The 21276-nt window shown below is 33.7% G+C and overlaps 2 protein-coding genes across 2 annotated transcripts; both read left to right on the top strand.

Annotated features, from left to right (window-relative positions):
• Positions 1-218: 218 nt before the first annotated feature.
• Positions 219-3162, top strand: LOC124441584 (protein mono-ADP-ribosyltransferase PARP14-like). Its single transcript, XM_046992058.1, has 3 exons — positions 219-1785; positions 2271-2612; positions 2894-3162. The coding sequence occupies exons 1-3, from the start codon at positions 219-221 to the stop codon at positions 3160-3162; spliced, it is 2178 nt and encodes a 725-aa protein (XP_046848014.1).
• A 1774-nt stretch (positions 3163-4936) lies between these two features.
• LOC124441583 (protein mono-ADP-ribosyltransferase PARP14-like) lies at positions 4937-20649 on the top strand. Its single transcript, XM_046992057.1, has 11 exons — positions 4937-5102; positions 5987-6120; positions 10647-10830; positions 11453-11695; positions 11957-12187; positions 14161-16403; positions 16678-16899; positions 17419-18949; positions 19323-19568; positions 19890-20231; positions 20378-20649. Exons 1-11 carry the CDS (start codon positions 4937-4939, stop codon positions 20647-20649), a joined length of 5814 nt encoding a protein of 1937 aa, XP_046848013.1.
• Positions 20650-21276: the final 627 nt, after the last annotated feature.

Raw genomic sequence — 21276 nt, 5'->3', positions numbered from 1 at the left:
AGCACAAATAAATTTTTCACAGTGACATGTTTTTAAAGTTGTAACACGGTGGAGCCTTCATTTTACACAGAAGTATAATTTGTCAGTGAAAGCAGCAATACAACTGGTTAGAAATTCACAGTTAAAACTGAGATTAATATACTATGGTAAAGAGAATATATGTTTTAACCTAGGATCGTATGCCAAAACCTTAGTGGCAAATATTCCATGAAAATAAAATGTTCATAGATGGACATATATTGATGTTGCAGGTATTAAGAAACATCATCAAGAGTTGCTTACAAAAATGTCACACTCTTGGCAAAAAATCCATTGCTTTTCCTGCTATTGGAACAGGAATTTTGGGCTTTCCGCATAAAGTTGCAGCTAAAATATTTTTTGAAGAGACCAAGAGATTTGAGAAAACTGTTAGCCAATGCAAGATTAAAGAAGTTAGCTTCGTTTTGTATAATCAGGATGTGAAATCTATCCAAGCATTTCAGAATGAATTGAAGAACCAAGTGGAGTTTAATGAGATTGAAGAACTTCCTGATAAATCTCAAACAAGATATCTAGTAAAACCAGGTCAGGCAAGCAGCAGTTACCTTGTGATACAAGTTGGAGATGATAAAAAGATAGAAATTGTTCAAGGTGACATCACTCAAGAAAGCACTGATGTTATTGCGTATTTCAGCAATCCCAGTCTCTCTATGGAAAGTGGTGTAAGAAGAAAAATCATGGAAGTTGGTGGAAAAGTTTTAGATGACGAGTGTAAATTAAAACTTTTTACTGGAAAGCCAAAAATTGGTGATACTGTATTGACAAATGCAGGTAATCTTAAAGCAAAATGCGTCGCTCATATGATAGCACCATACTCTCCGAACTATAAAGATATTGAGCAAAGTGTGGAAAAATGCCTTAAGGAAATTGATGGACTAAAATTCGAGAGTGTTTCGCTTCCAGCCGTTGAAACAGGCAATTTCAAGAATGATCTGGTAAACAGTGCCAACGCCATCTTGTCTCCTGTCATTGGTTTTTTTGTTACAAACTCGAGCTCACTTGCAACAGTTCGTATTGGGTTGCAAGATGAAGAAATGTTTTCAGCGTTTAAGGCTGTTGCAAAAAACTTTGAACATGATGATGAACGCGGGATAGTCAAAAAATTAATGAGGTATGTTTGGAAATCTTTGGAGAAGCCAACAGTTTTGAGTGTTGTAGAAAGAAAACTGGAAATTGACAAAAAAATCTACTTAGTAATTTATGGCAACGGTAGAAAAGTTGTCGATGATGCAAAGGATAAAATAAAAAATTTTCTGAAAGAACAGACAAAAACCCATAAAATTGAAAGTGAAATCATTGATACACTCTCTAAGCAGCAGCTCGACATGATACAACGTATATGTCGAGTGAGGAACGTCAATGCAAAGGTAGACCAACGTCTTTGTCGTATCATCTTGTCCGGACATGCGGACAATGTTTTCAAAGCTGTTCACGAGATTTTTCAGTATTTTAAATTCATAACCAAAGAGAATGATGAGCAACAAATAGAAGATTTGTTCACCAGCTTTTCTAAGTTGGTGGCACAAACAGTTCAGTGGTGCTACGAAACCTCAAATGGCGAAGAGGAGGAGTACGACATCAAGACGAATGCAATCATTGAACATTCGTATTCAAAAAACAAAAAATCTGTTATTTTTATGTTTGATGGCGACAATCATGAAATTGTTTTTCACGACATGCAAATGACGAATTTGACAAACAATGCCACTGTAAACGTGACCAGGAAACGTCTTCAATCCGAAAGAGGTATGACGCTTAGAGTGAAATAGCTATGACGCTTAGAGTGAAATAGCTATGACGCTTAGAGTGAAATAGCTATGACGCTTAGAGTGAAATAGCTATGACGCTTAGAGTGAAATAGATAAAACTTTTACCAACTATTATTTCAGAATTTTTTACAGAAATACATTTTTCCTTTACAATGAAATCAGATTAACGATTTCTCAAGACATTCATTTGATACAAAAAAGGACATTACTGTGCACAAATAGCAAATGAACTCATGTCTTTGTTAGTAGTACAGTCAGCCCTGCAAAACACACCTTTGTATAAGTTACTCTATTTCAAGGCCTAAAAAGTAGAGCAAACAACTCTTTTAACAACCATCTCTAAATTGTTGGGTTTAATCCAGAAAATTTTATGTATATATTTATTTTTTTGATATGTTACTACATGATGAATGGTTGTGTAAGACACTTGTGAATTTTAGTAACTGCATCTTTTTTCTACAGATGATATAGCTGTGCCTGATTATTGGGACCCGCAGCCAGTTGATGCAAGCAATAAAGAAGTTGAAGTTCATCTTGTTAAATTAATGCAAAATAACCCAAGGCAAAAAGACGAATACGATAAAATTACGAGTCATTTTCAACAAACGGAAAAGAAGCATAAAATTATAGAAATTCAACGCGTTCAAAATCCTTCTCTGTTCAAACAGTATTTCTTTAAGAGAAAAAGCTTGGATGAGAAAAATGGAAGCAACGAAATGTTTTTGTTTCATGGAACACGTTTTGATACAGTCCATAAAATTAACAAAAAAAATTTTAACCGTGCTTTTGCTGGAAGTGAGAACGGTATGTATACATAATTTTTTTTCATATATCAGCTATAAATTAAATTTTTAATATGTGTAATGAGCCCATTTATTTGGTCTTGTTATGTAAATATTTTTGTATTCACTAACAAAAAAAAACAATAGAATCCCAAAGATACAAACAATGACAATATTCGGAAATTCTATACTGGGACTTTACCCTGTTTTGAAGTTGCGTTGCAGCAGTCGGTAGTAGAAGTATGTACATAAAACTATAAATTTTATCAAGATGTAATTTAGATTATTTTTAATATTTAGGAGCTGTGTATGGGAAAGGTGTATACTTTGCAAAGAATGCATCCATGTCAGTTGGTTATGCTTCCGCGTGTAGCTCTGGAAAGCGTTACCTATATTGTGCAAGGGTTGCTGTTGGGGAATACACCCTTGGTAAATCCGATATGGTTGCTCCTCCTCAAAAGAACCAGAATGAATCTTATGAATCTACCGTGAATGACGTTAACAAACCCACAATTTTTGTTCTCTTTCATGATAGTCAATACTATCCAGAATATTTGATCACAGTTCAGTAACTTGTTAGGGAAATGTGTAAAACGTTCATGTATGTATACCATAGAAAATTTGTGAACATTTTGTATTTTTATTTCATATAGAGTAGCAATTTGAAGTATATAAAGAAAAAGCAATCATGCGTTAGGGGAAGTTACAAAAAGAACAAAAACAATAGTTCTAAAACAGCAACATCAAATTTAAGAACAATATCTTCTACTCGTTGATTCCGTGGAAATCGATCAGAAAGCTAGCTATTGTTTAATTAAATATGTTCCAAATTTTGATGTTAATAGCACTGTTGCATAGTTCATGATTTTATTCTCCTAAATATATTTAATAACTTAACTTTTTCTTGAGGTTGTAAACTCTTCAAACATAAACTTTTTAACAAAAAACATATATAGTGCACCATGATCTTCTTAATACGGTGGTTCCGAATTTACTTTTTACTGCCCCATTTATCTTCACGTAGGAAATTCACGGGCATTCCTTTTTACTTTTCGTACAACATGAATACTCTTTTGTAACGTTAATAGACTTTTAAAAGCCATGGGAAAAGTAGCTAGTTCATTCCAAGAGCAATTTGGTATTTTGTAAAAAATGCAGAGCTCATATCTTTTCATTTTTCGTTCTTTCAAGTAACTTCTTTTAAGCATAAAACCGCTGATCAAAACTGATCCAAATTGATTTTATCGTATGTCTTTTAAAATATTGCTTGTGCATTTAGTCGTAATTGGCAGTCAATTTCGCACAAAGAATTAAATGTGCAAAGATCATATCTCATTTAAAGAATTAAATTGTTAAATACGTTTTTATAATGCTTAATTAGAAATTAGATTGAAAATAAAAATTCAATGTGATCAATTACATTATTTTGCATACTAGTAGCCCAAAGAACTTGTGTTAATTTTGCCCTGTTTGAAGATTCATTTAAACCTCAGTTGCCTTTAATGTTCCATCGAGACTTTAACAACGTCTATGCGAAAAGAATAAGCTATTCGTAAGTTGATTTTTTACTGCATTTATGAGACCTGATATAGCCAAAAGAAACATGAGTAAATTTTTACAGGCATTAATGGTATTTAATCATTGTTAAAGTTTTTCTAATACACGCTACCATTTCCATCCATAAGACAACGTTGTTTTTGCTCTCTGAAAGCTGGCACTAAAATTTCGAATTTCACTTTAATAACAAAATTACACTCGAGACAACAAAGTACTATATAATTCGTGAACGACTGACCAAATCCCATATTATGATTTTTCTTTCTGTTTTCACTCTACGGTAATGACATCATGTAAGGAGGGCATTTAAAGCCACGTTTTTTAAACAGATTTACGTTAAGACAACAAACCGTGTTTGTCACAAAACGGTTACGCTACGCCATTGGTGAGAACAGTGACTGATCTATCCATAATAAATTATTAGAGGTCAATTTTTTAATTCGAAACTGCTTCATAACAATGTTTATAAATTTCCCAAGAATAAAATCCCACGCATTGAAATGCTTTTAATGTTTTTTTGTTTTTTTTTTATGAAATACATTCACAAATGAGCTAATGCAATTTTTATGTATCAACGCGGTTGATCAATTCCTCAAGGTTGTCAATTATTTTAAGGAATTATTTTGTTCTGAAAACGAAAAAAGTTAGTTTTATGGTTTTCCTGGGACATTGCTTCTTGGAAAAAGATTTTAATGAATTATTAATTGTTTCAAATGACTGTGTTGGCTTACACACCTCACTTCACTGCGCTATATACTTTGTTGGTTTATATAAACGTAGTGTAGTGATATGTCACAGTTTTCATTGTACGTTTCAAATTTACCAGATGGAACATCACTAGATGATTTAATAATTTATTTCCAATCAGAAAAATATTCTGGTGGCGGCGATGTAAATAATGACGTTTCCAAGTTAGATGACAACAATGCTGTTATAGTTTTTGAGAAGAACGAAGGTAGAAAGTGTGATTTATTTGTTTGGGTACTTATGATTACACACATTTATCTCTTCAGTTATAGAAAGTTGTTTGTTTTTTATTTCAAATCGAACTTCTTTCGCAATACTGAAGTAATTTTCATTTTCATTTATTATGATCAATTCTTACATACTTTTACTTTTCATATCATTTTATGATTTTGTATTTTGTGACATGATGTGCAGATTTGACTCTCGGACTTAAAAAGGATTTAGGTTTTTTTCATTCAAATATGTATTCCATTTTAGATTTTTAAGGGACATTAATTTCTATAAGAATGCCTATCATTTCACTCATAACTGTAATGCAATCGTTTGAGAAGTCAAAACAGAAACTGGAGTTTGTGAAATAAACCTTAATATGTTGATAAGCCATGTGGGTCCATGCTGTAGTTTTGCATCTGATTCTTTTATAACCATAGTTCTGTCATTTATTTTTACTTCACATGAACATGCTATGTTTTGTAAAAGAAAGTATGACGAACGCATTTCCTGCCCTTATTATTTTTCTACAAAAAATATACATAAATTAATAATCCAAGATAATTTAAGGCCCAATTATACTCGGCAGGTTTCATTATTTTAAATATTTCTATTATTTATCGTGACATGTGATTGTTGATGGTGTTATGCAGACCAGCCAAAACATCACTTAGAAACATTTCATCCTTTATGTTTTGACAGCTAGTGAAGTTTTTTAAAATCCGCACACTTTACGGTAATTCAAGCACTTATCAGCTACCCGACAGTCATTCACGAAACTAACTAAATAAATGTACGACCGTTTAAAAAATGTTAAGCCACTGCCTGAACTTGACCTCTTAATTTCCTTGTTATTTCAGCTTGAAATTGTAACTCTTTTAGATCTCCAAAATGTTCTTCAAAAACAACATGAAATACACGGACACAAAATAGAAGTATCACCAGAGCAATCAAGACCACTTCCCCTGCAACGCACAGAGCTATCAGAAAACTTGAACGCAGAAAAGCCTGTAAAGGTACATACTTGAATAATATGGATACCATATAGCATGCATGAACTTCATCACGTGATTCTCTGCTATTTCTCTCTATTAGTATTATATGAAATGAAACAAAAATGATGCTTGAATAATAAAACGGCTATAAGCTACACGTGCTTTATGTTCACTGCCCGTGCTTTATGTTCACTGTTCATTTCAAGGAGTTGATTTAACTCCAAAAGTGGAGTGAATTAAAATGGTACAGAATGACTCCGTTTTTGGAGTTGAATTTTACTCCAAAATTATAGTTCTGCTTTTGGAGTAAGCATAACTCCAAAAGTGGAGTGAATTAAAATGGTACAGAATGACTCCGTTTTTGGAGTTGAATTTACTCAAAAAGTATAACTCCGCTTTTGGAGTAAGCATAACTCCACATTTTGAGCCATGCTTACTCCAAAAGAACTGCTCCTCATTACAAGTTGTATTTGGAGGCAGTGACAAGAATACAAGAACAGACACATACATAAAATTTCTTATATAACTGCCCATTTTTAAAAAATATAAAATAACAGCTATGCTATGTTACAAAATCAAGTAGCTACAAGTAATTCTAAATTTTTTACGTTTATTTATATAAAACTATCAGTTTCTTCCTGGAACAAATTCGCTTCTTATTTACCAAAACAAACTTTCAAAGACAGAAGACTTTTTTATAGTTCTTTTTGACTACTTTTCCCTTACCAAAATATTCTATGGAATATTACAATGTTCTATAACATGTTATAGAATATCTCAAAGCATATTCAATAAAATTGAAATGGAATATTAGAAATGTTTTACAGGATTTTATGAAGAAGAAGTAATGTAATATTCTATAACAGATTCAATAGAATACTTGTAATAATATATTACATTAAAATAGTAAATTAGTGTTATAATTCAATTTTTAAGCATTATTAATGAACTAAAATTCTATTGAATAAGATAAAATGTATTTGTAAAATTAACAAAGTATAGCTTTATTTAAAAATGAACAAAGTATATTTATGATTATAGAAAGTGTTCATAAATCACAATATGAGTCAATTTAATTAAATTAAATTTATATATAAACCTACAGATAGTTTGATGAAGTAAAGTGTTTATTTTGTCTGTCATTAAACTTCTCGTAATTAGGTTGAAGTTGGCAGGACATCTTTATCATGAGCAAATGCCGCTGCAATCATGTCATCGGTAACGGCTTCTTCATTGCATTCACAATAACTATGTAGTGAGAAAAAAGCATAGATGACAGAAGGAGCTTCTGTTAAGTTTATGTCCAATGGGTCTTCGCAAAGCACCAAAACGCCCTTTTAATCTCCTAAATGAACACTCAGTCACCATCCTTGCTCTACAAAGAGACAGACCAAAATACTGCTCTTCGGCTGTAGAGGCCCCACCAGAATACTATTTCATCAGATAAGGCATTAAAGGATAGGCTGGATTACCAATGAGAAAAACAGGAATGGGTTGTTCTCCTTCCACACTCACTTTGGGCATTGCAGGAACCTTTCCAATCTTCATATAGTCATTAATTGAAGAGTTTGCAAATACTCTTGCGTCATGCACGCTGCCAGGCCATTTCACATTGACATCAAGAAACCTACAGCGATAGTCACAAACAGCTTGAACATTTATACTGTATCGCTGCTTTCGGTTTATGTACTCTGTAGAATTTGCTGTAGGCTGTTTGATTTCAATGTGAGTCTCATCAATTGCCCAAATGCACGGTGGAATAACATAAGCTTTTTTAAAGTATGAAGTCGATTCCAGTATTTCAGCTTCTGTAAAAAGAATTTTGATATAAACTAGGCCCAAATGCTTTGTGATTGCCGTACATACTTCTCTAATAATTTTTGACAACGTTTGTTTCGAAAGACCAAAAGCATTCGCAGTCTTTCTGAGCCGGCCCTCATCACTAAGGTAAAACAAAGTGCACGCCACTTTTTTTACGACGTCAACTGGTTTCCTCATTCAAGTCGTCGTTCCCTCAATATATGGCCGCACTTCTTCGCTCAGTTTGAATAAAAAACCGCAAGACATCCTAATATTCTCCCTCCATTCTTCAGGCAACACAACTTTCACCTCGAAATTTTCCTACCATGCGCTTGTTCTACCAGGTCGAATTCAAAATCTTCTTGGTCTGCTAGACCGAATTCATGCTCGAATTGGACCGGGGGAAAGCCCAGATAAAATTCATGACTGTAAGACAGCTATTTGTCTTCGACGAGAAGCCATCATGACGTTAAACAACGCAACGTTTAACTGTAAACAAACAATTCATACAAGGATAAGAAATTGCATATCGTGCTCATCCGCCATTTTTGGTTGTAATTATGCCGCAGCTAGTAGCTCTCTTAAGAACTGGAAATGAGCGGCAATTAGTGCGGATGACATCATCGTCTTCAAAAGTCTCCGTTTTCAAGTGTCCATACTGATACGATGTGTATACGTTTTCATTTGTATTCACTTTCAAAAGAGTTTTCGGTGAATACGCTGAGCGTATTGGAGCGTATTAGTGTGGACAGAAGGCTTTAAAGGCATCAAAATGTATGCGTTTTCGAACGAAAACGCACTAGTGTTGACGAAGCCTTAATGTTCAGGCAGTGCATCAAAAAGCCTTAATAACAAGTACTTAGCAAGGAAGCAGTTAAAAAATAACCTGCCACATACTTGTTCGACCAATAACCATGACCATATCTTACCTAACCCTAGGGACTAGCCTAATTGTTTTCAGCAGTTTATGTGGCATGGCGTATCTATAACTGTGCCTGAACGAGAAGTGGTCCAGTGAATTACTATTAATGGATGGCTTACGCTGTTTGCGTTTTACTGACCGGGAGATATGGTCGAGTTCTTTTGGGCAACATTAGCAAGAAATTGTTAACCTCCCTTAGGGGCTGTTTACATGAGCCCGGTAACCGGGATACAGCGAGGCGTGAATTGATTTTGAGTAAATGAAAGGAGTAGAAAATTTAGGCGCAAAACTTACAACCTTTTCTTAATCGCATAAGTCATTGTAGTCGCAAATTTTAAATCAGGCTAAACTATTTGCTTTCATTATAAAAGTTTTGTAAATTTACAAAGGCAAAGCATAGAGAAATTGCTTAAATACGTTTTTTGTTGTGAAGTATTTAATCTTTTCCATTTACTAAAATTACTTAACGCTACGTCGAATCCCGTCTACAGGGCACATTAGAACAGCTCCTTAAGGGATTAATCCATCTGCCAGCAAAACGAAACAAAGCAAGTTATCTCACAAGCCACCCATCTTACAATATATCAGGCAATATAATTTCATCACTTTCTATGACCCAGCTTTTTTGTCGAAATCTTCTAGATTTTCATGAGTCATTCAAAGAATTTCTCCATTATTACAAGCCATTTCGCTTACAATATTGAATAAACATATGTTTTTTTCAAATATATTTAAATGTTAGAAAAATATCAAGAAAAAACGTCTAGAACGTTGCTCCGAATCCAAATTAGCGCCAACTAAGCGCCACGAGGCACACGCCAGATAAACTCGTTGCCATAACAACAGCAAGCTCTATTAGGAGTCTCTGATTAGGAGTCCAAATAACTTCTGAATTAAATGTTACGGTTTAAAATAACTTCTTAATTATACTCTGATTTATGAGTTGTTTTAACTCTTTTGGCTGAGTTAAAATTACTCCATGTGGAGTAAAATCAGAATTCAATCATAAATTGGAGTTAATTTAATAAGGAGTTATTTTAATCACCTCTTTGGAGTCAAAATAACTCCTTGAAAATGACAATGTTACAGAATGCTATGGACAGAAAGATGAATTACGATTGATAAAATCAACCGGATATTCAAATTCGTTTCTGGGTTGCATTTCCGTTATTTTGTGCTATAAACGTTTAACCAATATACTGTTATCCGGACTTACTGATTTTTCTATCTCCCTTTTGATCTTAAAACAGGTGTAAACGATTAAGGATGCCTAGTCATTTAATTTCATTAATGGGAATGCAATCAGTAAACATTTCTTAGGTATCTTGATTGATTCTTAATCGTATTTAAACAGGGTGAGCCAAATATGCAGTAAAAAATGTTTTCTATGGGGGGGCACTGATTCTATAGGATTGATGCTATATATGAATAAAATTCGTTTTACATATGCAAACTTTAGCTTGAACATATAAAAGTCGCGTATATGTTTTAGATGCTCTTCTGAGATTTTCTCCTGTTCTTAGACAGGGAATTGTTGAAAAAATGTTCTTTCAGTATTCTAGTCTAAGATTAGTTAATTGATGGACGTGTTTAAATTTTTTTCAATGAGCTGAACTGAAAATGTGTCAGATTGAACATTACAATCGATTTCAAATCGGCATTTAGTGAGTCTAGATATAGTCATATAGTTCTTGGCAATGACTATAATCTCTGTTTTCTTGCTAACATTGCTTTTATTATATTTGTTTTCGTTTGTGTTAGTTCTTTTTACTTAATAATATATGATGATAATATTCATTTGATTTGCTGAAAATCTTACCTACAGAATGTTGAAAAAGCTCAGTCTGGTGAAGTTCGAACGCTTATTGTAAGTGGACTTTGCTCGGATATAACAGATGATACAATAAAGTTGTTTTTTGAAAGCAATGAGCTGTCAGTAGGAGGAAGAATTGAAAAATTTCACCGAAGTAGTGAGGATGTTGCTTCTATCACGTTTGAAAGCGCAGAAGGTTAGTATAGAGTGTTTCACAAAATCATTTCAAGCATGTTACAAAGTTTAGGAATAAAGGGGCTAAAATTTATAACTGAACGTTTCATTTACAAAACATGTTTCTAGATTTGTTTTATAGGATTTACCTCAAACTACTTTATATAGGAGGAGTATAGTTCTTCATACCTTAGTATACAATGGAAATGTTAAACCATGTCGATTTATAATAATTATAATGATAATTTAGAATTTTTTGCTATTCAGCTTAACTTACAGTTGTTTTACATAACATGATTGTTTTATTATACAATTGAGTGTGCTTATAACTACTTTATTAGGGTTTTTCTTTGTAATACATCATTTACATGATGCAAAATGAATTGATTCGGATAGCCGTATGAAAAGTGCAGGAGATAAAAGATTTCAACTTCTTTCACTGATACAACTCGCCCTTTGTACATACAACAAACCAAAACGATATTCTGCCATATTTTTTTGCTAGATGGGGCTTTTCTGTATCTTCCAGTGATAATGATGTTAGTCAAAATCAATTATATAGAAACGTGTGTATAAAGTCAAGTTGTGGATGAATGAAGTTATTTAGTTTTAAAAAACATAATATTTTCTTTGTATTGTTTCAGTCGCAGAACAAGTTTTAACCAAACAGGAACTAAAGCTATCAGGTTACTTGTTGCAACTGAAAAGCCAACAACCAGAATTATTTCTTCCACAAGATAAAAAAAAACTTTTTGTGGAAAACATCGACCCAAAAACTTCAAAAGATGGATTGAAATTTTATATGAAAGCATGGACAAAAGTCTCGGTGCAAGATATTTGGATGGGTAGCAAAGGAAAAGCTATTGTTGTTTTTTTTGAAGATTTAGGTGAGAAAAACTTATATAGATACGATGTTTGCTTTCTTTCCCATCTGAATTTTCTTAAGTAATTAGATAAAAAATCAAAATAATAAAATATGTTTTTAAAAAATGGGATCACTTACTTCCAAGACAGAACATGCAGAAGATACGTCAATAAAAAATCAGTATAAACTTGGAATGAAGTCGAAACTCAAAGCTAGATGACATGACTATATATTTTTTTATTTTACTTTGCAAAGAATGACAATATATTGCTATCTTACCCAGAGAACGAAAAGGTAATGGAGGAAAAAGAAACATTAGATGGGGCAGTTTTGAAAATATCCTTTCCGCCAGTTTGCAACAGCGTTTTGGTGAGAGGACTTTCTTCAAACACAACCAAAAACACGATTGAGATGTATTTTGAGAGTGAAAAAAACGGCGGGGGAAAAATCTATGGTGACATAATACATAAAAAAAATAAAGGAATTGCTGTTGTTTCGTTTTGTTATCCAAACGGTAAGATTCATAGTCTCTTGAATATAAAAAGGCAATGCTTTGACCTTTTCACTTATTTTGTGCGGAGTGCATAACTTTTCATAAACGTCACTACTTTTCACAAAATTTAAGAGCTGCTGAATTAACGGCACGTAAAAATTTTCCCTCTCCAATTCATCAAGAAAAATATTATTGTTAGGAGTTGGAAGTTGGTATAATCGTTGTTGGTTTTTCTAGCTTGGGAGCTTGGGAGTTACTTTAAATGTTCATCGTCCAAGTTACTGCTATGCTTCGGACTGCTGGTATTGTCTGATGTTTTGAGATTCTTGTAGCGGCTGTATTTTCAGAATCAAATGATCCTTTTTAGGACTGCACTAACCAGGACGATTAATATTTACTAACATAAATTCTTTGACAAAATAATATCGATATTAATTATTTCTACAGTAGTATAAGTCAGTTGAATGAGGATTATAAAGGGGGAAATCTTTATCTAGAAATTCTATCGCCAGCATCTATCACTGCCTTTAATTAAATGCTGCACAAAGTTACAAAAATATTGAAAGTAACGTTTAAAAGGCATTTCAAATTAGGGAAATCGACATTCTTTAAAGGGGATTGGCAACCATTTTTATTAATTACCAACAAATATTTAAGATATTTAATAGAGAATGAATTTAATATGGCATTGTAATTCTTTATAGAACTCTCCTTAAATCACTTTAAATATAAATAAAATTGAAGAAGGAAAGCCATCTTTAATTTAAAAGCAAGTCATTATGGAAATATGCATGACGTCACAACAGGGCATTAATTTTTTTAGGAACATAGAAAAAGTGAATTTTTTTGTCGGGATTTCTTTCAGTGCTGCTATTAAAGCAATAAACCGGTTAATACAAGACTATATGTTGACATATATACACACGACTTGTATTTGCTGAGGAACGCTTACCCTGTTAAGACGTCATTTTGTTAAAACATAAAGAAAATAGCATAATAAAAATCTTTACAAGATGGCGACGAACACGCTATGATTTAAATCAAAAAAGAGATGAATCTTTCCACACAAAAGACAGTGATGACAAATTTTTTGTGTTTTTTTTCATATTTAGGGGTAATGTACTGTATTAATTATAACAAATATATATTGCCATTTCCCTTTAAGGATTTAATCAAATTTCATCGACATTAGTTATTAGCTACTATTGTCAAGAGTATTAAATGAGATATGATCTTCGCACTTAGCTGGACAATTTAAGCAATCGTCTCAGGACCTGAAAAAATCAGGTGACTCAACGGGATTCGAACCCATGACCTCTGCGGTGCCGGTGCAGTGCTCTGACCACTGAGCTATGAAGTCACACAGTGGTGAGCAGGTCAATATTGTTGGGCTCATGTTTTCTCGTGAAATGAATGTCATATGAATGTTTTTATGCAGTGCGGTGTTTGAAATTAAATGAGATATGATCTTCGCACTTAGCTGGACAATTTAAGCAATCGTCTCAGGACCTGAAAAATCAGGTGACTCAACGGGATTCGAACCCATGACCTCTGCGGTGCCGGTGCAGTGCTCTGACCACTGAGCTATGAAGTCACACAGTGGTGAGCAGGTCAATATTGTTGGGCTCATGTTTTCTCGTGAAATGAATGTCATATGAATATTTTATGTGCGGTGTTTGAAATTAAATGAGATATGATCTTCGCACTTAGCTGGACAATTTAATCGTCTTCAGGACCTGAAAAAATCAGGTGAGGTCATGGGTTCGAATCCCGTTGAGTCACCTGATTTTTTCAGGTCCTGAGACGATTGCTTAAATTGTCCAGCTAAGTGCGAAGATCATATCTCATTTAATTTCAAACACCGCACTGCATAAAAACATTCATTGTCAAGAGTAGTGATTTTCAAAATAAGACTCAAAATTGATGATTGGAAAAGATCTGAATCATTAGAGTGTATTCTTTCCTTTTGTAATTTTGTGACATTCTCCTGTTAGTTTTAGAAAAGTTGATTTCAAAAGAACATTGCTTGGATAACTGCAAATTGATATTGCATCAGCATTATCAGTTTTTGGAAGAAGTAAAAGAGTTTGACATTGTCAAGTTGAGATCATGTCCTGACGTGGCTCATCATATTATCACATTTCACAAACAAGAATTTTCTGATGCATTTGGAATGGAGTTGTGTGAAAAGTTGTTAAAAAAAGGCAGTGAAAACTTAATTTTGTTTGAAGATGAAGCAAAAGGAGTCGAGTCATTCTTCGAAGATTTTGTCGTGAAACGCATTCAGATATGCGATAAGTTTTTGGATGAATTTGAAGTCAACCTAAAAGATTCAATAATGAAACTTCAAGACGACAAAGTTACAGTCATATTAGATACTGATGCCTCGCAAGTAAAACTTGTCGCACGTGCTGGTGAAATTGAGAAAATTTGTGAACAATTTCAAGATGAAATAGCTAAGATGGAAAAAGAATCAGAAGAAGTCAGTTTGGAAGTGAAAGACATTCCAGAAAAAAAAATAGATTTTCTCATTCAACAAGGCTTTACTGAAACTTTGACAGAACATTGCAACGTCATTATAACTATTGACGATCAAAAACACACGCTTATCGTACAAGGAGCTGCAGACCAAGTTTCAAATGCTGAAAGAAAAATTCTTTTTCAGTGTGTTCAGATAGTCGACGAAACAGTAGATGTAAGCAATGCAAGATATCTTTACTTAAAATCTGGTGGACTTACGATTTTGAACACTGGACTGAAAAGTAAAGCATTGAAAGCAATGGCATATCTTAAACAAGCAAAGAAAAATCAACTCAACATTCTCTGTTTTGATGTGGGAACAGTCAGCGGCGTAACCACTTTCATGGATGAAATAATGCTTGAAAAACAGATTCATGTCGAGGAAAACAGTTACGCTGCTCTAAAAAGTAACAAATGGAAGGATTTTTCAGAAAACTTGATGTTGAAGACTGATATCACATTGAGGTTTGAAAAGAATGATCCACCTGCGATTTTACTAATAGGTACGAAATCTGGTGTCATAAAAGCCGACCACTCGGTGAACGAATTTATAAAACAAAACACTATTGTCCAGCAATGCATTGATATAAGTGAAGGTTATTTTAAATATTTATCAAAGTTTCATACCAAAGAAATTGGAGAAGCTGAAAGGGAATTCTCGTTGACCATAGTACTAAAACAGGAGAGATCAACAATTGTAGTACAAGGTACAAAAGAAGGCGTTAAAAGAGCAATAAGTGTGATAGAAAAGCTGTTGGCCAATGTTGTAAAAGACAACATTTGCATTGAGAAGCCAGATATGCAGGAGTATATTTTGTCTGATGAAGGAAAAAACTTTATTGAAGATATTGAAATAAAAAAGAAATGCCTAATCTCTGTCTCCGTTGATCAAGATGACAGCTCAAATCCTGATATCAGTGAATTCCAACCAACTTCACAGCTGCTCTGCTCGTACAAAATGAAAGATAAAAATGTGAGCTTGAAATTGATAAAAGCAGACATTACAGCTTATCATTGTGACATCATTGTGAATGCTGCAAACGAAACCTTAAAACATGTCGGTGGTCTCGCAAAATCGGTTCTTGAAGTTGGAGGATATGAAATTCAGAAAGAATGCGACGAGCATGTGATAAAAGAAGGAAAGATACGTGAAAGTAAATGTTTCAATGGTATGCCTGGTCGGTTGCCATGTAAACGGCTTGTTCATGCAGTAGCTCCTCGTTGGGACAGTCACCAGGCAAGTAGGATACGGAAGTTATTGCATGCAACATGCAAAAACGTTTTAATAGAAGCTAGGGATTACAAATCTATTGCAATTCCAGCTCTTGGAAGTGGCACCTTAGGCATTCCTAAAGATGTTTGTGCATCAGTTATGATTGAAGCTGTAAAGGAATTTTTTAAAGAAAACGAGAAGACTGCATTGAATGAAATTTGCTTTGTGAACAACGACGAGGCAAGCGCAAATGCATTTTTAAAGTATTTTCGTGAAAACTTTGGTACAAAAGTTAACTTCCCAAACAAAGATGAGAAGAGTAATTCTGCAGATCATTGGCACAGAAAAGTACGTGTGTTGTCGCAAACAAGAAGAGATGAAAGTGAAGATAAAGAATTCAAGATTGACGAGCGTGTAACAACAAAAAAACTTCCGAGTAATTGCATTATCACTAAGAAGAATATGAAGGTTTCTGTTATTGTGGGAGATTTGTCGACATATCAGGTAAAGGGAAAGCGTGTGATTATAAAAAGATTTATGTTTGTTGGCTTTTTTCACAGGCTATATTGTCAGCATTGATCGTTTCTTCAGATATGTTAAGCAGCTAATGCTCCTACCAATTGCTGTGCAGTCAAAAGTTTAGTATTTTATTTTGCATATAGATGAATATTACATTTTGATATGGAATTTGGATTGTACTTTTCATATAAACTTATGACCTTATAAACTTATGAAAGTTTCTCAATATGTTACTTTCTGAAACAATTTTTCTGTGCAGGCAGATGTCCTTGTAAACACCACGGGGGAATATTTGAAACTTGATTCGAACCCGTGCGGCAAAGCGTTAAGTAAAAAGGCTGGACCACAATTGCAAGCAGAATGTGACAAGATACGTAGGTTGAAGTTTGGAGAGGTGGCTGAAACTCGTGGTGGAAATCTTCTCTGCGATAAAGTATTTCATGTTGCTTGTTCTAAGTACAGCAATGAACAAGGAGAACAGGTAAATGTTTGAATTTAAATGCATGACAGATTTTGCCGTGTAGTTCAATAATAGTGATGATTCAATATTTCCCAGAAAAGGGCAAAAATAGTTGTGGAAGCAGTGGCGATAGAAATATCAATAATTTTAACTTTGGTTGTTTACTTCTCTTTCGGAATTCTAAAATACATCCAAAGCGTCATTTTTTGTGATTTTGAGAAAAATAAGCGATCAAAGGTCATTACATAAGCAATTTAACTAGATCGTTTTCTTAAGAAAATTTTAATGAGCACAAATAAATTTTTAACAGTGACATGCTTTTAAATTTGTAACATGGTAGAGCTTTCAGTTTGCACAGAAGTATAATCTGTCAGTAAAAGCAGCAATACAACTGGTTAGAAGTTCACAGTTAAAACTGAGATTAATATACTATGGTAAATGAGAATATATGTTTTAACCTAGGATCGTATTGCAAAACCTTAGTGGCAAATATCCCATGAAAATAAAATGTTCATAAATGGATATATATTGATGTTGCAGGTATTAAGAAACATCATCAAGAGTTGCTTACAAAAATGTCACACTCTTGGCAAAAAATCCATTGCTTTTCCTGCTATTGGAACAGGAATTTTGGGCTTTCCGCATAAAGTTGCAGCTAAAATATTTTTTGAAGAGACCAAGAGATTTGAGAAAACTGTCAGCCAATGCAAGATTAAAAAAGTTAGCTTCGTTTTGTATAATCAGGATGTGAAATCTATCCAAGCATTTCAGAATGAATTGAAGAACCAAGTGGAGTTTAATGAGATTGAAGAACTTCCTGATAAATCTCAAAAAGGATCTCTAGTAAAACCAGGTCAGGCAAGCAGCAGTTACCTTGTGATACAAGTTGGAGATGATAAAAAGATAGAAATTGTTCAAGGTGACATCACTCAAGAAAGCACTGATGTTATTGCGTATTTCAGCAATCCCAGTCTCTCTATGGGAACTGATGTAAGTAGAAAAATCATGGAAGTTGGTGGAAAAGTTTTAGATGACGAGTGTAAATTAAAACTTTTGACTGGAAAGCCAAAAATTGGTGATACTGTATTGACAAATGCAGGTAATCTTAAAGCAAAATGCGTCGCTCATATGATAGCACCATACTCTCCGAACTATAAAGATATTGAGCAAAGTGTGGAAAAATGCCTTAAGGAAATTGATGGACTAAAATTCGAGAGTGTCTCGCTTCCAGCCGTTGAAACAGGCAATTTCAAGAATGATCTGGTAAACAGTGCCAACGCCATCTTGTCTCCAGTCATTTGTTTTCTTGTTACAAACTCGAGCTCACTTGCAACAGTTCGTATTGGGTTGCAGGATGAAGAAATGTTTTCAGCGTTTAAGGCTGCTGCTAATAACTTTGAACATGATGATGAACGCGGGATATTCAAAAAATTAATGAGCTATGTTTGGAAATCTTTGGAGAAGCCAACAGTTTTGAGTGTTGAAGAAAGAAAACGGAAGATTGACAAGAAAATGTACTTAGTAATTTATGGGAATAGTAGAAATGTTGTCGATGATGCAAAGGATAAAATAAAAAATTTTCTGAACGAGCAGAAAATAACCCAGAAAATTGAAAGTGAAATGATTGTTACACTTTCTAAACAGCAGCTCGATATTTTGCATGGAATTTGTAAAAAAAATGACGTCTGTGAAAAAGTAGATAAAAATCTTAATCGTATTATGCTGTCTGGGTGTGCCGATGATGTTACAAAAGCAAGTGGTGAGATTTCCTGGTATTTTCAAAATATCAAAGAAAAAGAAGAAAGAGAAAAAGAGGATTGGTTAATCGACTTTTCCAAGACCACAGCTCAAACAGTGCAATGGAGTTACCAAACCTTGGATGGCAAAGTGAAAGAGTACGACAGAAAGACGAACGCTATCATAGAAAACTCGTATTCGACGAAAGAAAAGTCTGTTATTATTATAATTCATGGTTTCAATCATGAAATTGTATTCGAAGCCATGGAAATGAAGAATTTGAAAAACAATAAGACTGTAAAAGTAAGCAGGAAATATTTGAAACTAGAAAAAGGTATACCAATTTTTAGTGCAAATTCACAGCATATTCCAAGACATTCATGTTTAATAGACACCAATGACTCCATAAACATGAGCACAAAATGCGAGCGCGGACCATTTTTCACGGTCTAGCTACACCATTGATTTAGTTTTGTTCACGTTAACTACATTTTATACACAGCACTTGAATTCAACTTACTCTATTTACTCTATTTGTAAGGTCCGAACAATAAAGCAAAAACACAATTCATACATATGTATCTATATTTGTTAATAATTTACGTGATGTGTGTGTAAAGGTACATATTTTGCTACCTGCGGTCTGCTCATTATGAAAATTAAGTCATATAAAATATTCATGAATTTCTAAGCTGTTTTTTCTAAAGATGCTGTACCTGTGCTTGGTTATGGGAATCTGCAACCGCTTGACGCCAAAAATGAAGATGTCGATATCCATCTTCATAAGTTTTCGCAAAATGACCCTGACTCAAATGAAAAAGGCGAGGAAGTGTCACAAACGGTGCAATGGAGCTATCAAACGTCTGATAGTGAAGAGGAAAATAACGACAAAAATATGAATGGCATCATTGAAGATCATTTTTCCAGGGAAAAAGATTCTAAGTCAAAAAAAGGTAATTAGGGTAAATTTTTTCTTTTTTTGAGGAAGTTTCAGTATCTTGAGCTCTAATGTAGCTAACATTTTCTTTCTTTGCTGTGCATAAAATGACGCTCTGTAACAGGCTTTGGTTGCAATAATAAGAAAGAATTTAATAAAATGAGAAACAGTACGTTCAACAACAGGTCCTTGTTTTCGTAAAATTATAGTTATGGAAATTTATAGATTTACAATCATTCTTTTTTAGACAAGTGCCTATACTTGTAAGCTGCGCATGTAGAGTGTACTAAATATTTAAAAATTACTCATAATTTTATATTTCTTGTCTTTTGCACAGAAAATATACCTGTGCCTGATTATTGGGACCCACAGCCACTTGATGCAGATAACAAAGAAGTTGAAGTTCATCTGGTTAAATTGTCGCAAAACGACCCAGAGCAAAAAGCAGAATATGATAAAATTTTGAGTCGATTTCGACAGACTGCAAAGCAGCAGAAAATCATAGAAATCCAACGTGTTCAAAATCCCTCTCTCTTCAAAGACTATGTGGTTCAGAAGAAAAGTTTAGATAAGAAGAATGGAAGCAATGAAATGTATTTGTTTCATGATACAGATGCTGAAAAAATCAAAGAAATTAACAAAAAAGGACTAAACAGGCATCTTGCTGGAAATACAAATGGTTTGTAAATCTTCTTTTTCAATGATACTTATGAAGGGAAACTTACGACACTTCCAAAATTTAACGATACACACAATCGCTAGTGAAAGTACTTACATAAACTGAAATATTATTTAAGATCTAATTTCATTTCCATATATATTTAGGAACTACGTTAGGGAAAGGTGTATACTTTACAAGGGATGCTTCGCAGTCATTTAGTTATAATTCAGCAAATGCATCTGGAATGCAATATCTGTATTGCGTGAGAGCTGCAGTAGGGGAATACACTCTTGGTACATCAGATATGATTGTTCCCCGCAAAAAAACAGAAAATGAAGCTTATGACTCCACCGTGGATAACGTCACCACTCCCACTGTTTTTGTTCTTTTTAACGAGCATCGGTATTATCCAGAATATCTGATCACCTTCCAGTGATACAACCAACGTTAAAAGGAAGTGTAAGATTGAGCAGTAGAAGTTTTTCATCATTTTATAGCTAATTTCAATTCATAAAATGTAGCAATGCAAAGTGCATAGCAAATCAGCAATGTCATGAGTGCATGTTTTAAAGGAAAGTAAGAAAATAATTAAGAACATTGTCTTTAAATAGCCAACATCATTGGCGAAGCCAGCAGTTTTTTACAATCCAAATATTTCTGCAGTGCAACCAGTTTTGTTGTCTTTCTTTGGAAAAACAACTAATGAAATTATTTTTTTAAGGAAACTGATAAAAGTTTTGTCCAAAATTTTGCATTGTATTTTGTAGAAGTGATTGAGTAATCGTTCCGACTGGCTTAGCCACTGCAAACAACAACATTAAACTTAAAAGAAAAAACTGTACTCTCATTGCAAAATAGACAGAAGCTAAGAGCAAACTGTCTTGCCAGTCAAACTAGCCTTATTTAAAGCACTTTTTTATAATGTATGTTTTTACTCAACTACAATTAGCTAATTAGAAAATTAAACTTGCAAGAAAACGTGCAATCGAACAACTTTTACTCCATAATGTTCTTATTTACGCAATAGTGGACTCACTGTACACAGTATCCGCGTTTTGCTTAA

This window comes from Xenia sp. Carnegie-2017, unplaced genomic scaffold (assembly GCF_021976095.1).
Source record: "Xenia sp. Carnegie-2017 unplaced genomic scaffold, XeniaSp_v1 HiC_scaffold_20, whole genome shotgun sequence".
Lineage (NCBI taxonomy): Eukaryota > Metazoa > Cnidaria > Anthozoa > Malacalcyonacea > Xeniidae > Xenia > Xenia sp. Carnegie-2017.
The sequence above is the reverse complement of the archived record's forward strand: the minus strand, read 5'-3'. Positions and strand labels throughout refer to the sequence as shown.

Bases quoted from the DNA above. Each gene is read 5' to 3' on its own strand.
- LOC124441583 (XM_046992057.1), top strand. From the start codon at position 4,937: ATGTCACAGTTTTCATTGTACGTTTCAAATTTACCAGATGGAACATCA. The intron at 5,103-5,986 runs GTAGAAAGTGTG...TAACTCTTTTAG, and splicing joins AGTTTTTGAGAAGAACGAAG to ATCTCCAAAATGTTCTTCAA. The intron at 12,188-14,160 runs GTAAGATTCATA...TTCTCCTGTTAG, and splicing joins TTCGTTTTGTTATCCAAACG to TTTTAGAAAAGTTGATTTCA.
- LOC124441584 (XM_046992058.1), top strand. From the start codon at position 219: ATGTTCATAGATGGACATATATTGATGTTGCAGGTATTAAGAAACATC. The intron at 1,786-2,270 runs GTATGACGCTTA...TTTTTTCTACAG, and splicing joins ACGTCTTCAATCCGAAAGAG to ATGATATAGCTGTGCCTGAT. The intron at 2,613-2,893 runs GTATGTATACAT...AATATTTAGGAG, and splicing joins TTTTGCTGGAAGTGAGAACG to CTGTGTATGGGAAAGGTGTA.